Genomic DNA, 16,216 nt, shown 5'->3' on the forward strand with positions numbered 1-16,216 from the left:
ATAAAAAAGCTTCTTTTATCTTTCTAGTTTCTCTCCCCAGTCTCTGGATTTGCCAAATTGCTTACCTATCTCCTTCCCTGATTTAATTTGGCTAATCTGTTCTGCCTTCTTTACCCTCCCCTGTCAGAGAAGCAGCTTCCTGGCATCTCTTGTGGACTCTAGCAGTCTAGGCACCATTGGTTGGCTTCATCCAGTGACTGTAGTTTCCTAGGAGAGAGTCTCATCAGCAAAGCTTTGTGGGTGTCAGTCTGCATTGTACTCTCTCTCTCTCTCTCTCTCTCTCTCTGAGGGAGGAGGAATGGAGCCTTTCTTTTTACTAAATTCTCTGGCGAAGTGAAGGGTGGCATGCCTCAGAACCCCAGAAGCTGCTAATCCTTGCACCAGCTGAAAAAATATTCTGGTTACACTTTTCCTATACTTTAGGGTAAATTCTTCAAACCCTCCCTAGTGCCAAAACGGTCTGAGGAAAAAGTACCAAACATTCCTCCTTGTTTGGGGGGATAGCTTTTCCCAGGTCTACCCAAGTGGCTGCTCAGCCCCATCTCCCAGGTAGGAGTTTAAGCTGGAGGAGGGCCACGTCCTTGGGAAGGGGGGTGGGTGGGCAGCCAGCCTGACCCTAAAACCTATGAATGTCAAAAAGGTTTTTTATACTTTAACAGCTTGTCATTAATTAGCTGAAAGAGGAAATTCTGTTTTTAAAAAATAAATTAAAAGAACTATATGGTAACTGATTATACAAAGTTAATTTATGGACTCTTTCTTCGATTGGGGAATCCAGATTTGAGCTTAATTACATTGTGTTCTAATATGAAATGGGGTAAAGCTAAATCCTATTGCTACACTTGCAAATCCTAGTACTTAATTAGCATAAAGCCATGTTTAAAATGCGAAACATAGAAGTATATGCTATAAGAATAGTGACATTATTATTATTTCTGTTAATAGATAGTTGATTTGAATTTTTGTGCAAGGTGTTAATGCATTTAACTACATCAAGAATTTTTAATTACTGATTTAAAATCTTTATATATATTATGAGGTTCCTCAAATTATAATTGACCCTAGAATGATTTTTTGACCAGTCCTAATTAGCAAGATTTAATAATAGTAATAATAAATGTCTATGTATGTAAATATGTGTGTGTGTGTGTGTGTGTGTATATATATATATATATATATGAACCAATCTTTGTTCTACTGACAACTGTGTCTCTATATGTATATGTACTATATGCAACTGTGCTTGTACTAGTATATAATTCAAAGGATAAGTAATGAAACCTTTCTGAAGTGGGCAACCCAGATCTGAAATGGTTTAGGATGTGCTTCTACTTGAGGTGGACTGAGTTCCTAGCATCATGAAAGTGAACATGATAACTTAGAATAATAAATTATATAAAACTATTTGACAATATTTGGGAAAAATAAGTTCATTTCTAGCCCAGTCTAAATGAAATGAAAGTTCTGAAATATTTATTACTCCTTTTTATTTGGGTCTTGGATTTGTTTTAAAAAAATTTTAAATTAATCAGCAATAATAGATTACCATCTGAGTTAGGATGTCATCGTTTTAAGAACTCAGGATCTGGCTTCTTACTAGAGAATTTTAATAGTATAAACAATTTGGCTTCAGTTAGAAACTACAAAGATAAACTTTCCCTTTGCAATTAAGTTAGTAAATCAGGTTTAAACTAAGGAAAAGGGTTTGAGATAAATATCTAGGAAGTTTTCTAAAGCCAAGTCACACCTAGTTAGCTGCAAAACAAGACAGAATGGTCTCTTTATATTCATCCCTTTAATTAAATGTAACTGCTTCAAAATTCAAGCCACCTGGGTTGGTAAATTTTACTTAATTTAATGGGCTCCTTCAAAGTTCAGCTCAATCATATGCTCCTCTCTGGCTTAGAAAAGCTGTCTCCACCCCCACCCCCCCCTTTGAAGTATAGAGGCTAATATTTGAAAGTATAGGTGTGTATAAAAATCTTACATTAAACAACAGAAAGTGGTCTTTGGAAGATTTGTGATAAATATTTTTTGTGAAATATTTTCATCTGTAAGTTAATTTATTGTAATGTGAATTTAATATTGCTATAAATCGTGTCTGACTTATTTTACTTAATGAGACTCTGGGACTTTGAGCATTGGCTTGGAGGTCTATGATATAAGGTTTTGAAATATGAGTTATACTGTCTATATTCTCTATATAAGATAATCTAAAGCTTTTTAATAAGATTCAAACTAAACTTCTGGGAATTTAAAATTGGGCTGTTAACAACAAACAGAATGAAGTTTCATCTAATAATTTTACCATTAGGTTGTAAAGGTTTGGTATATAAACTGTAGATGTCAGAGAATATATTGTCAACAATTTTTCTAGGTCTTTTTGATCCAGAAAGTTTGTGAAACTTATTTTCTTGCATGCATTTATGTGTGTGTGTGTGTGTGTATACACACACACACACACACACATATATATACCTGACTAGAGTGTAACTTAATATTTATTATTTGAAAATAAGAAAGGGGAAAATGTATCTATTTGAAATTTTTCTTAATTGGACTGAGTGACTTGTTACATCTCTACTTGATTGTAAAGCCATTTAGTTGTTATTGCTCTTGTTTAAAATAATATTCATTTTCTTGGCTCCCGGTAATAAGGGTTAAGTTCTCTTCTCAGGCTATCTGTCCGTGTCTACTTTGCCATTAGGTTAAGAAGTCAGGATTGTGGATGACTTCTTCCCCCTGTGTTAATTGAAAATTCGGCTAGGTGGCAGTGGATAGAGCACCTGCCCTGGAGTCTGGGGTACCTGAGTTCAAATCCGGCCTCAGACACTTAACCTAAAAAAAACCCCAAACTCAGAAAGACAGTGGTCAGGAAGTTGGAAAACTCATCCTGATTTCAAATGCTTTTAAAAGTCCAGGAAGAGATAACAACTTACTTGATAAAATTGTATTAGTGTGAGGGGTTTGAAGAGTAGTCAGCCTACTAGGAATAAGAAGGTACAGTCTCCTTTATCTTTTTAAGTTTTTAAGCTTTTATCAGTTATGCAATCAACTTTTTTTTTTTTTGGTTTTTGCAAGGCAAATGGGGTTAAGTGGCTTGCCCAAGGCCACACAGCTAGGTAATTATTAAGTGTCTGAGACCGGATTTGAACCCAGGTACTCCTGACTCCAGGGCCAGTGCTTTATCCACTACGATACCTAGCTGCCCCCTTATATTGATTATAATCACTACAGGGCACACTGATTATTCAGAAAAGTCACTTGAAGTTCTGATTACAGGAAACTGCTCTATTACAATATATACTGCTACTGTTGGTTTGTCTGACATCAGGTATGTTAAACAAAAAGACACCAATGTGCCCTAAGGGCTTTGACATTTAATAATGCAAGTGGAGTGGCCTTTAAAGGAAAATGCCATCAGCATTAGTAGAGAAAGGATTCCCTTAAAAGAATGCCTCATCTGGCAGACTTGGAGCCTGCTCATTGCAATGAGCTGTCTATATGGCCTCTACTTGGAACAGACCTCAAAATACATAAAGGAACATGTTCTTTTATGTCCCTGTATGCTCTTTATAGCAAATCACTATAATCATGTCAGGTCCTCATTTATCAAATATAAGAGTGTGAACCATTTGATCTATCATCCTCTAAATCCTTAACAGCAAGCAAATATTTAATCTTGGCCTTTTTATGAATTGTGATATTGGGATATAATTCTTTATCACAACAAGTTTTTTTAAGAAAAGAATTATCAACATAACTAGTTGTATCAGAAGGATGGCCTTTGGTCTTAAAATAGAGATCCATTCTTCAGCTAGGGGTTTTTTGTTCATTCTAAACATGGCTAAAGTTAAAAACATGAAAAATTTACTGCAAATCACTTATTGGATTATAAAATGATTATCCAATGTATCTATTCCATTCTTGAGCTTTTGGATACAACTCAATTTGATATGGTAATCATTAATGAATCCATGTTGTTTTGGAATCTATGTTCTTATGAAAACATTCTGATTCAGGATTGGTTTCATGGAATATGATTTTTGTTCTCCATAGAGCTCTTGGATTTTCTCTTTATTGGACCTCTGTTAAGTGACTCTCTTTGGTTTTGTTTACTTTAAGTTTTTTTTCCGAGACTTGTCTCCCCCAGGCTAGAAGCTGTGCATCTCAAATAACAGCCTCACAGCCTTTGGAAGATTGCTGTCCCAGTCAAGTTCCTCTTGCCCTACATTTCCCCTCAAATGGGCCTTGACAGGCAGGGCTAGATCGGTGTCCCCTTTTAGCCCGGAAGAAGTTCAAGAAGAGAATCATGCCCCAATTCCCGAAAGAATTCGGGGACCTAAAATTGCCTGGGTGGGGATATATTGAATGAGAAATATATCTTTTTTTTCAATATTAGGAAAATATTGTTTGTGCCCATCTGATGTTTTCTGGGGGCTCCCTCGGCAGCATGGGTCCCAATCAAGAGGCAGATTCCCTCCAGTTGTTGTTCAATGTAACTTCATTATTAAAGGTAAATTCACCAAGAACAATTTCAGTTCATCCCTTTACCCCTCCTTCAGGTTTCCTGCCTCTCAATACTCCAAAGTGGGTGCCTAACCCCACTTAGGAGAGGAGTTGGACCTTTTAACCTGCTTTTCCCTGACTCTTCCTGCACAGGAAATGAGCAAGACTATAAAAGTTTGGCCCATATTCCCCTCTAAGACTGAATCACTCACTGGAATCTGAGTCCAGTCATTCCTTTCTCTTTCCCTTAGGCATTCTCACCTAGACTTTTGTTTTTCAGCCTATCCTTAAGTAAATAAAAAATTCTGAGCTTTCATTCCTCCCAAGCTAATTGTGAGTTTTGTCACTTCCAAGAACCTTGATCTTTGTGGTGGCACCTTCCCGTTCCCTATAAACAATAGCTTAGGGAAAAAATGGTTTTCTAAGACCTTAAGAGAGGTATATTTAACTGGAAAGATGGTCTTAAGCATGTGAAGAAGGTATAAGTTTTAAGAAAATATGATGTGTTCATATATATTAAAATATAATAATAATTAATGAAAACCTGGTAATGTGGAACCCAGACTTGAAATGGTCTAGGATGCATTCATATTTGAAATGGTTTAAAATTGACTCCTAGCATCATGAGATAATCAAGTGTTTGGTTTCAGAATAAAGAATGGAATCTGAAAATTCTATTCTGATTTTGTTTTTCAGTTAGAAACTGCAGAAAGAAAAGTTTTTTGTTTTGTTTTATAGGGAGAAAAAAGAGAAATATATGTATCAGGAGTTAAGGATCTGGTTTGATTTAATCCAGAATTTAATTCTGAAGGGAAAAAGAACAGAACTACATAAATTAAGAAATGTATTAAAGCTATACAATCACCTTTTAATTAGATAACCATATATGAGTTGATATTCTGTGCATTACTAAAATGTGTGTGTGTGTGTGTGTGTGTGTGTGTGTGTATACATACATATACATAGAGAGAGACAGAGTATTAACTTGAAAGGTTTTTAAGGGGTTTTTTTGTTTTTAAGTTTTAAAGTGCATAATAGTGATCTTGGTATTTTGTGATTTTTCTGTGATGTTTTTCTTATTGTTTCCACTCTTAAGGTTATAATCACTATGTGGTATTTTCTGATCTTTTAGACTATAAAGTTTAGAGCTAAAATATCTAATTATATGAAATTGTTGACCTTCTGAATCTGAAATCCAGATATCAAAGAAATATGAAGGTGGGGGTAGTGCATGGTTTATCAATGCCAGAAACTCAATGGGGGGGGGGGGGTAGGACATTGTGTGTGTGGGGGGTAGGACACTGCAGGTGATAGGATAAGATTTGAAAGGGCAACTACTCAGGAAGATCTGAAGTTGGATTCTTTTCTGACTCAGTTTCCAAAATGTGATATTTGGAAAATGGCTCACCTGGCAGATTTAAAATCTGACTTAGGGCATTTGGCTAAAATATATATGACCTCTTCCTGGAAATGGACTTCAAATAAAAAAGGAATTTTCCTTTTTTTGATGTCCCTGGTCTTTATGGTATTTAAATTGCTATATCAAGTCAGGTAATTAAAATGGGTTATAGAAATTTATGTCATTTGGCCTACATTTAAGTCATGTTCTAATTAACAGCCAGGTAGGTTAATATATATAGCCTTGGCATCTGTTGTCAGCCACATGTTGCTATAGTCTATTTTAAAATATTTTAAAGAGAAAAATAAATTATTCAGTTATTCATTTTAAATATTAACAAAAGGTTAAAACTTTATTTGAAAAATCACTTGATACTCTGTTCTAAAATTGTCATTAAATGCTTTATGTTACAAGCTCAAACTTTATTCAATAGATCTTTAAGTTCTTTTTGTTACATGGAATAGCATACTCCAAATGGGGGTATAAATGATTAAAAGGAATAAGATATCATAAACAAAACTAGGTTGATTTCTATTTGTAACAATGTAAATTGCCCAAGGTAAAAAAAGTTCCAGAATTTTATTTCCTAGTACAAGACAGGAAGTTATCTATAAGTGAGCTTAAAGTCTTAGAAAAGCCTGGTTATTGATAAACTCTAGAGATGTAAAAGGATATAAGACTTCTCCAGAAGAAATTAGAAATGAACCACAATTACAGATGTCTTCAGAAGAGTGTTATTGTTTATTTTTCCCCTTTTCCTTTTATTTGTGCTGGTATTTAATTTAAGGGGACTACCCCCTTTGACTTTTGATCTCTTAGCCTTTCCCTTAATTCTATAAATGCATCATCCATCCTTATGCCCCCTTTTTAGATTGGCCTCATATTTGTTGCTTGCCCATTCTTCTATTGACCCTAGGTTTCTAAAAGATGCTATCTCTTCCTCTAAGATGCTCCTCATTTTTTCTACACCTCTTTAGTTGTGATCAAAGGGGGGTTTATTAAAAAATAATTTCTCATAACTATATTGTGAGAGAAGATTAATTCCCTTTAGAGAATACTAACTTTATATCAGAATACCTAACTCCCTAGTTAAAACAATTAAGATTCCAAAGGTTTCCTCCTGCGATAATCACAAATCTAGGAGAACAATGCTGAAGATGTAAGGAGACCATCCTCCCAGGAACAGACAAGAGACAAAGACAATAATTTTTGTTGAGCTGTCTTGGGAAATGATATTGTGCACTTTTATGTTTAGGTCACTAAGGAGACTGATTACTTTCCCTATTCTCAAATGATAAAAAGTACAGTTTCTTTCCCAGTAGTATGTGGTCATTACCTCAAAATGGCTTCCACTGTAGGTTTTGGGTAAGATTAGAGAATACAAACTTCATGTCTAATCCATATTTTTCAGTTATGTCATTTTAACTCTGTTTTTAAGATTACCACAATTTTAGGGTTCACATCAATTATATGCAAAGGTATTTTTCAACATTCATTCTTTTGGAAGCTTTTGAGTTCCACATTTTTCTACCACCCTCTCTCTTCCCTCCCTCTCCCTGGTAGTAAACAATTTGATATAGGTTATATATGTTCAGTTTATAAAATGAGATATTTGTAAAGTGCTTTGAAAATCTTAAACCTAGAAATGTTAAATATTGTTACTGTAGTGGTTGTTATATTGTGTATGAACTAGCCTTGGCATCAGGAACACACTGATTCAAGTACAATTTCTGGCACATACTCTTTGTGTGACCTTGGGCAGGTCCCTTAACCTCTCAGTGTTAATTTCATCATGCACCAATCTCCTGTCTTCTGTAGGAAGAAGAGAATGACCATTCCATCTCTTCTGGTCTCTTGTCCAGGCTTCAGCCTTCCTGGGGAAGTGAAGAAACATTATTACATTGTACACCAGTCTCCTGCCTTTGGGGTAAGGAGAGAAATGCCACTACATCATGCAAGGTCTCCTTCTTTAGGAATGGAAACACCATTCCATCACCATATTTCCCTGCCTTCCTGAGGAAGTAGAGAAACATCATTTTGTCAAATATATCTTTTACATAATGGGAGAAACCCTGACAAGTCTCTTGCCAGATCTCCTGCCGTCTATGGAAAAGGAGAAATACCATTGCTGACTGCCTTTCAGAGGAAGTAGAGAAACACCATTCCATCTCACACCATGCGCCTCTGGATTAAGGAAAGAAAAAGCATTAGGAAAAGGGGTGAAATGCCATTCTTTCAGCTCCTATTTCAAATAGTCCCCTCACCTGAGTTGCCTAAAAATTCTCTCCCTGAGAGAATTCACCCTAAGGACAAAAACTCTAGAGATCTTGATAATCAACCTGAATTCATTCCTCAATGATGAACAAATTCTCATCCAGTCATACTGATGGGGTAAATTATAATTTAGTATTTGAACTTATGCCTGAGAGAGAGGCCTTGAAATATAAAAATACAAACTTGGGGAAAATCCTCTTGCTTTCTACCCATTTGACCTTGTGATAAGGTATGCCTAAGAAGAGCCTTGTGATATAGAAAAGCAAACCTGAGAAAAGTCCTCCCATAGTTGAAGATATCTTTATCAAAGGTCCTGCCTCATTCCCAGACTAGCTCCTAATAGCCTCCTCCTCTGAGGCTTTACCTGTAATTCCTGGCCCCTGGGTGCACTCCCCGGGAAAATAGCAGATCCTAACTTCTAGTCATCTGTTACTTAAGTGTTACTTAACACAATATAACCACCACCACAGTAAAAATATCTAACACTTCTAGGTTTAAGTAACTATCTGTTACTATTTTAAAACTCATCCTGCTTTCCCTAAGAGACTTTCAACTTGTTCTGTGCTAAATACTGAACTAAATATCAAATTATTAAAACTTGACTTCTGGGGCAGCTAGGTGGTGCAGTGGATAAAGCACCAGTCTGACTCCAGCCACCTAGCCGCCCCTAGCTCATTGATTTCGAACCGATATCATTAATATGCTGTTCCCTGCCTCCTCACTTTCCAATTCTTTATTCCCATTCCCTTCAACCAAAATTCCTACAAGATCCCCCTCTAAAGCTACTCACTCCTTCCACAGTATTCTCTGGAGTAGCTTCATTGTTAACTAACATATTTATCTTTTTCTTTTCTACTCTTTCCATCTTCAGATTCTCACTAACATGTGGCTCCCTTCTGATGACAGTGCTTCCTTGGACACCCTTTCCAACCCTGACTTTCATTCATTCCCCCCATGTTCTGGTTAAGAGGAGGAACTGGAATACTTCTTGCTTCCCAATCCCCCCAAATTCCTCCTTTGAGATTCACTCAATCCATATTTACTAACTAATCAAAATTCTGTTATCTTTTGCTTAGAGGTCCCTTGGCCACTCTATATTTTAAAATTCAGTGCCTGGCTCTCAGGCTTTCTTACTTTTCCAATTGCTAATCCTCCTGCTAGAGGACCTCAACATACATATTGATATTGTGGCAAACATCTCAACTTCACAATTCTTTAACTTATTTCATATGGACTAACTCTCCAATTCACCTTATTTACACACAAAAATAACCATACCCTTAGTCTTGCCATCTACCACTTCCATGGTTAGGATCTCTGAAATTTTCTTATCTGATCATAATATGTTGTCATTCTACTTCTCCATCTTTCTCAGAACCTCTCATTTTCACTGGGCCCTCTCAACCCTCAACCCCTCACTTCTTTGCCCAGGTCATGCACTAACTACCACTTGCTGCTTTCTCCTTTCCTCAATTTAACCCCTAGGTGAATAAGTTCACAAATATAGGAGAAAAGTGAGGCCCCTCTAGAATAAGTTACATTCTCCTCTTGAATTCCTTGTCCTCTTATTCTATTACTGATCTTGTCTGGGCTGGTTCCCCGCTTCAATTACTTCCACCATACACTAACTTCACTCCTAATTCTTTTCATTCTCTTTTTTCATAAACTCTTCTTTTATCTTTCTATCTCTGCTAGCTAGCTTCTCCCTTTTGTGGCTCAACTTCTTAAGAAGACAGTCTATACAATCAATTCCCCCCTTCTTTTCCCCTCAATTTCTTTTCAACTATCTATAATCTTATTTCAGACTTCAACACTCAGACTCTTCAAAGTTACCAATGATCTCTTAATTGCTAGATCTAATGGCTTTTTTCCAATCCTCTCTGTAGCCTATGGCACTATAAATTACTCTTCTTTTTGATATTCCTTCTCTTTAGGTTTCTGAGACACCACTCCATGCCAATTCTCCTTCTGTCTGATCATTCTTCATCTCCTTTGTTGGATGTTCAACCAGATCATGCCTGCAAAGGATGGGAAACCTACAGGGCTCTGCCCAGCCCTGGGCCTTCTTTTCTTTCTCTGTTCTCTTTCACTTTGTAGTCTTATCACTTCCCATGGATTCAATTTCAGTTCTACTTAAAAAGCCCTTAACCTCTCTGCTGATCTCTAGACTCCCTTTTCCAGCTACTTATTTAGACATCTCAAACTGCATGTCTTAAAGACATCTTGAACTCAACATGTTCAAATCTGAAATCACAATCTTTTCCCCTGAATTTCCTTTTTACTGTTATGGGCCCCATTATCTTCCCAGTCACCTAGACTTGCAACCTACTCCCATATCCAACCATAGTTCTTATATGTTACCCTTTCTCTCATCTGACATTGCCACAACAAGCCTTTATCAATTCATGCCTGGACTATTAAAATACCCCCTTCTCTCCAATTCCACTCTGTCCTCCACTTCCTTGTCAAATTAATTTTGTAAAAGCACAAACATACCATATCAAGCCACCCCTTCCCATTTAATAAATTTCAGTGGTTCCCAATCATCCCCAGGATAAAATATAAAATCTTCTGTTTTGTATTTTAAATTCTTCACAAATTGGATCCCTCTGGCCCTCTACCTTAATCCCCTGTGTGCTCCCCACCATGATCTAGTGATACTGACTTCCTTGCTATTTCTCTCATAAGATACTCTTTTTCTAGAATCTGGGCAACTTCACTGACAATCACCCCATATCTACTTCCTGACTTCTACCTATTGATTATCACCAATTTATCTTGTAAATATCTGGTTTGTACATACATATAATTCTTGCTGTAAATTGCTACTTAAAGTGATTTTTACATAATGGAAATAGAAAACAGCATGTAGGGACAGATGGGTGGGGGGGTTGAGGGGGGTCCCAGGAACATGGATAGACAAGGGCATTGAAACATTGGTGGGTGTGGCAAAGATCTCTCTGATCTGGTGGTAAGGGATACTATGCCATCCATTTGTTTGCTTTCTTTTGAAGGTTGGTTGATTTTTATTTTAGAATTTTTAAGGTTTTTTAGGGGATGGGGGGGCGCTATGAAGCATCACATATAGAGAGAGGAGACCAAGGTACAGTATAGTAAACACAGTTTTTTTTAAAATATGATTTCTTTCAGAGTTCTTAACAAAATCAAATTTGCATAATGCAAATTTAAAGGGAGAACTGTCCTTAGTTGTTTGCATGTTGTCTAACTTCATTGTTGTGAGCTCCCAGAGAACAGGGACTTTCACAATATCCCCATTGTTTAGTCCCGTAACACAACATTTAATATAATCACTTAATTTAATAGTCATTTAATAAATTCTTGCTGACACTTCCTCCTAATTTATTTGAATACTATTAGGGTGATGGATAAATATTCTTACCAGAGACTGAAAACAACAAAAAAATTTACTTCCAAAGGAAGAATGTTTTAATTTAACTAGTTAGGGGCAGCTAGGCGGCACAGTGGATAGAGCACTGGCCCTGGAGTCAGGAGTACCTGAGTTCAAATCCAACTTCAGACACATAATAATTACCTAGCTGTGTGGCCTTGCAAAAAAAAAAAAAAAGATATTTAACTAGCTAGCTGAAAGAAAAAAAAACAAATAAATAACAGAACCTTCCATGTATTAACAAAGATATGCTTATCACCCCCTATCCTGACTTTAGAGAACCTGAATTTCACTGCTTTCATCTATTCTTGTTTTAGAATAAACCTGTTTGACCACAAATAGGGCAAAGGAGGAAAAAAAAAAGAGAAAAAGGGCCAAATAGTTTAAGTAGGGAAACCCTCTGGCTAAATTCATGGGGCCTCAATCTTGACTCTTGTCATCAGATTGCTTTATCAAAGCTGTTCAAATGAATTCCTTCTGCAGTTCAACTGCTCCTTGGAGAAGGTAAGCTCAGAGAGCAAAGGAAAACATTTCAAAGAATGTTATTGGCAGCAGGTATAGAAAGTTGTATTGACTTAGTATCCTATTGTTCCCAGCCCTGCTTATCAATCCATTTTGGGGGGGGCAGGAATCTGCTGGAGAAGGAGTTAAGACTGCAATTGTTTATATTACCTACTACTCTGTCACATTCTTGCTACCTTGGGGAGGAACTGAGATGCAAGGTCCAGTCTCTTTTGCTGAGGTAGGCCTATCTGGATTTTTAAAAAATTATTTAGAAAAGCTGCCTTCACCCCTATCCTTTGAAGCCATGGTTAAGTTGAACTCCAGTGATCAAGGCAGTCAATGTGTTGCTACCTTGATATATTTATAATAAACTCCTTTTAATTCTCTTTGTAGTGAGATTTGCCCCATTAATCAAGGTGAAATGCCCAAATGAAGATTTTTCTTTTCAACTGCCTGGACTTTGGGGGTTTTTTTAAGGGTTTTTTCCATTCTTGGCTTTAACTTGGGAAGGCCTTCTCTTGCCTCAAAAGCTGGCATTCAGGCTGAAAGCAGGCTGTAGTGAAGCTCTGCCCCCCACCCCCAATAAGTTAAGTAGTGAAACAGCAGAGAATATAACTAACTGTCCAGAGCTCAGGATGGGGAATGATAAATAGGTTCCAAAATTTCAATTTTGATAACTGTGTGTATGTGTGTGCATTCATACACAGAGAAAAGAAGACAAAAGGAAAAATACAGCCTATTATAAAGCAGGTGAATAAAAGCCTTGTATGCATTTTCATGGGAATAGCAATATTCATAGATGCAGCAAAGAATCAAACTATAAGAGCTTTCTAAAATCCTGCTAGTTATGTCCATAACTGAGACATGAGGCATGGTAGTAAAATTTTAAGACGAAAAAATGTGTGTGTGTGTGTGTGTGTGTGTATGCACACACACACACACAAATATATATTACACATATTTTATATACACATATGCCAGAAAAAGGATCATTATTTTAGTTAAAATGAATATTTTAAACTTAATTTGTAGGTCTAAAGCCTAAGCCTGCATTATGGGATTTTTCAGTGCTGTAGAGAGGGCTTTTGAACAACTATTACTCCACATATTTAAAAAAAAAAAATCAGGGTGAAAAATGAGAGAAGAATGGAAAGAAAGATTTAAGAAAAAACCTCTAGAGGTGCGGAGGAGAGATCCTTTATCGTCCCAGCCAACAGAGAAATCGCCTACCTCAAAATCCAACATGGCCTGAGTCCAGATTGGTTTTGGATAATGGGGATAGATATTCACAATGAGGGGGAGAGAGAAGGGAACTTGGTATTTTTGGAAACATGGGAGTAGAACTTTCAATACTCTTTTTAAAAAAGGGATTCTGTTTTCTTTCACTTTTCTGAATGTGGTCAAAGGTGGAGAGGCAGACATGACAGAAAAGAGAAATATAAGAAACCTGTATATTAAAGATGTAGTCTGAGATGTGATTAGCAAGGGACATTCTGAATCAAGATGTGAAAGAAACAAGACAGGTGCAGTTTTTTTTTCTTTTAATAAACTAAGTTGAAAAGGAAGCAGGTGATACTTAAGGTATTTAAAGAGAAGCAATCTGTAGAAAGTTAAGGAAAATTGTGTGATCTGAGTAAAAGGATTTTGGAAAGAGGAATGAGAAAGGGTTTTGATTTCATTCAGTTAGAATATGGGAAACTTTGTCATTATTTGTGATATGCAATTTGAAATTCAAGGGGGAAAGGAATTAGAATCTGAATATTTTCAGGAGTTCCTTATCTTGAAAGTCTCAAAGATAGGTTAAAAAAAAAAGACTAACATGAAAAATTGCTCTAAATCATTACTTATTAGAGAAATGCAAACTAAAGCTTCTCTGAGGTACCATCTCACACCTCTCAGACTGGTCAATATGACCAGAAAGGATAATGGTCATATGGTTGGAAGGGTTGTGGGAAATCTGGGACACTTATTACATTGTTGGTGGAGCTGTGAACTCATCCAACCTTTCTGGAGAGCAATTTTGAATTATGCCCAAAGAGCAACAAAAATGTGCATAGCCTTTGATCCAGCAATACCACTACTGGGTCTATCCCTGAAGAGATGATGAAAAAGGGTAAAAACAACTTGTACAAAAATATTCATAGCAGCCCTGTGGTGGCAAAGAATTGGAAATCAAGTAAATGTCCTTCAATTGGAGAATGACTTAGCAAACTATGGTATATGTATGTCATGGAACACTATTGTTTTATTAGAAACCAGGAGGGACGGGATTTCAGGGAAGCCTGGAGGGATTTGTATGAACTGATGCTGAGTGAGATGAGCAGAACCAGAAAAACACTGTACATCCTAACAGCAACATAGGAGTGATGATCAACCTTGATGGACTTGTTCTTTCCATCAGTACAATGATCAGGGACAATTCTGGGCTGTCTGCAATGGAGAATACCATCTGTATCCAGAGAAAGAACTGTGGAGTTTGAACAAAATCCAAGGACTATTAAATATCTTATTGTCTGATCTTGCTTTCTCTTATACTTTATGTTTCTTCCTTAAGGATATGATTTCTTCCTTAAGGATATGATTTCTATCTCATCACATTCAATTTGGATCAGTGTATACTATGGAAACAATGTAAAGATTGGCAAATTGCCTTCTGAGGGGGGTGGGGGAGGGAAGTAAGATTAGGGGGAAAATTGTAAAACTCAAAATAAATAAAATTAAAAAAAATAAAAAAAGGCAGACTAAGAATTGACCCAACTAATTGAGAAAATGGTCAAAAAGGTAGGAAGCTGGGAATTGTCACCTCATCTTTTATTTTTTAATGACTTTATGGATAATAATCTCTCTTTTGAAGTGCTAATAGTAAATGGACTTCGGATGAATTAATATTTAAATGTTTCCATTAGCGATTATAAATCTGGCTTTGATCTGATTGAAATATTTCCTGAAGGAAATAAGAATGTGGCCTAAGTGTGTTTTCCTATGAAGATAATTTTAATAAATTAAACCCTAATAAACTACATTAAGACATTAAATGTATAATCATAAGCAAGTAACTTTCTGTTTATCTGAGTTTACTAAATTTGTAAGGGGAAATAATAGCTCTCACCCTCCCAGGGTTGTTGTGAGAATCAATTTTTTGATTGTAAAATGCTTAACATTGTGCATGGCACAGAGCAATCACTACATAAATCTTGTTATTATTTAATAATGTGTAATTCCTTCAAACTTGATAACTTTATATGGGGCTTGGTAAACTACTGTATCAGATATGCTTCTCAGGGCAGCTAGGTGGCACAGTGGATAGAGTACCAGCCTTGGAGTCAGGAGGAAAGAGTTCAAATCCAGACACTTAATTGCCTGTGTAATCTTGGGCAAGTCACTTGACCCCATGGCCTTAAATAGATATACTTATCTTATAATCTGAATGTTGCTAGATTATGAATTGAACTTTTAAAAGAAGATGGAAAAATGTTTGAAAACTTATTTTATCAGCACTGATGACCAAGTGTTCTATGTAATTTAAGAAAATATGAATTTGCAGATTTGCTTGTATTTAAGAAGAAGTTTTACCTAAAATTATTTGGCTATCACTTATGAAAATCATAAGATTGTTCTTTGGGGTTAAAATGGGTTTAACCCCAATCAATTATATAGTTATTTTAAAAGGGAAGATACTCAATTGCTGTGTGGAAAAAGGAATAAAAATATATTTTATAAACTTTCCTTTCTCACGTTTTCTTGGGACCATCTGGTCATAAGGTCTTAGCAACCTCTGTGCAAGAGCTTGCTGTGTTATGGAATTCGTGTATAAAGGAGGAGTGTTCTTTTTAAGGTTATTTGTCTTTCATTTGTGGAGATTATGTACATCTTGAAACAACCTAGTATTAACAAACTCCATTCCTAAAAATTTATTTCCTTTTAAGGGGTGAAAACAAAATACCTTTAGAGATAGATATATCTGTTAATATGGAGATTTACAGCAATTGATCAGTGTTGTTTTTCTAAGTGTTTGAGTCAACTATCATGTATTCTCAATGTGGGAATCCAGAATGTGATTATTTTCTTGAATTCTAGTGAAATATTTTATACCTGGCTGAGTTTAGATTCTGGTAGACAAA

The 16,216-nt window shown here is 36.1% G+C and overlaps 1 protein-coding gene across 5 annotated transcripts in view; it reads right to left on the bottom strand.

Annotated features, from left to right (window-relative positions):
• Window positions 1–16,216, bottom strand: part of DCAF12 (DDB1 and CUL4 associated factor 12) — a 150,358-nt gene that overhangs the window by 88,699 nt on the left and 45,443 nt on the right. Inside the window, exon 3 of one of the 5 annotated variants that reach the window (XM_074200102.1) lies at window positions 7,650–7,782. The exons of the other annotated variants lie outside the window; for them this stretch is intronic. Within the exon in view, the coding sequence (XP_074056203.1) occupies window positions 7,650–7,782 (133 nt within the window). The remainder of the gene's footprint in view (window positions 1–7,649; window positions 7,783–16,216) is intronic. 5 annotated transcript variants of the gene reach the window in all.

Source organism: Macrotis lagotis, chromosome X, assembly GCF_037893015.1.
Source record: "Macrotis lagotis isolate mMagLag1 chromosome X, bilby.v1.9.chrom.fasta, whole genome shotgun sequence".
Classification (NCBI taxonomy): domain Eukaryota; kingdom Metazoa; phylum Chordata; class Mammalia; order Peramelemorphia; family Peramelidae; genus Macrotis; species Macrotis lagotis.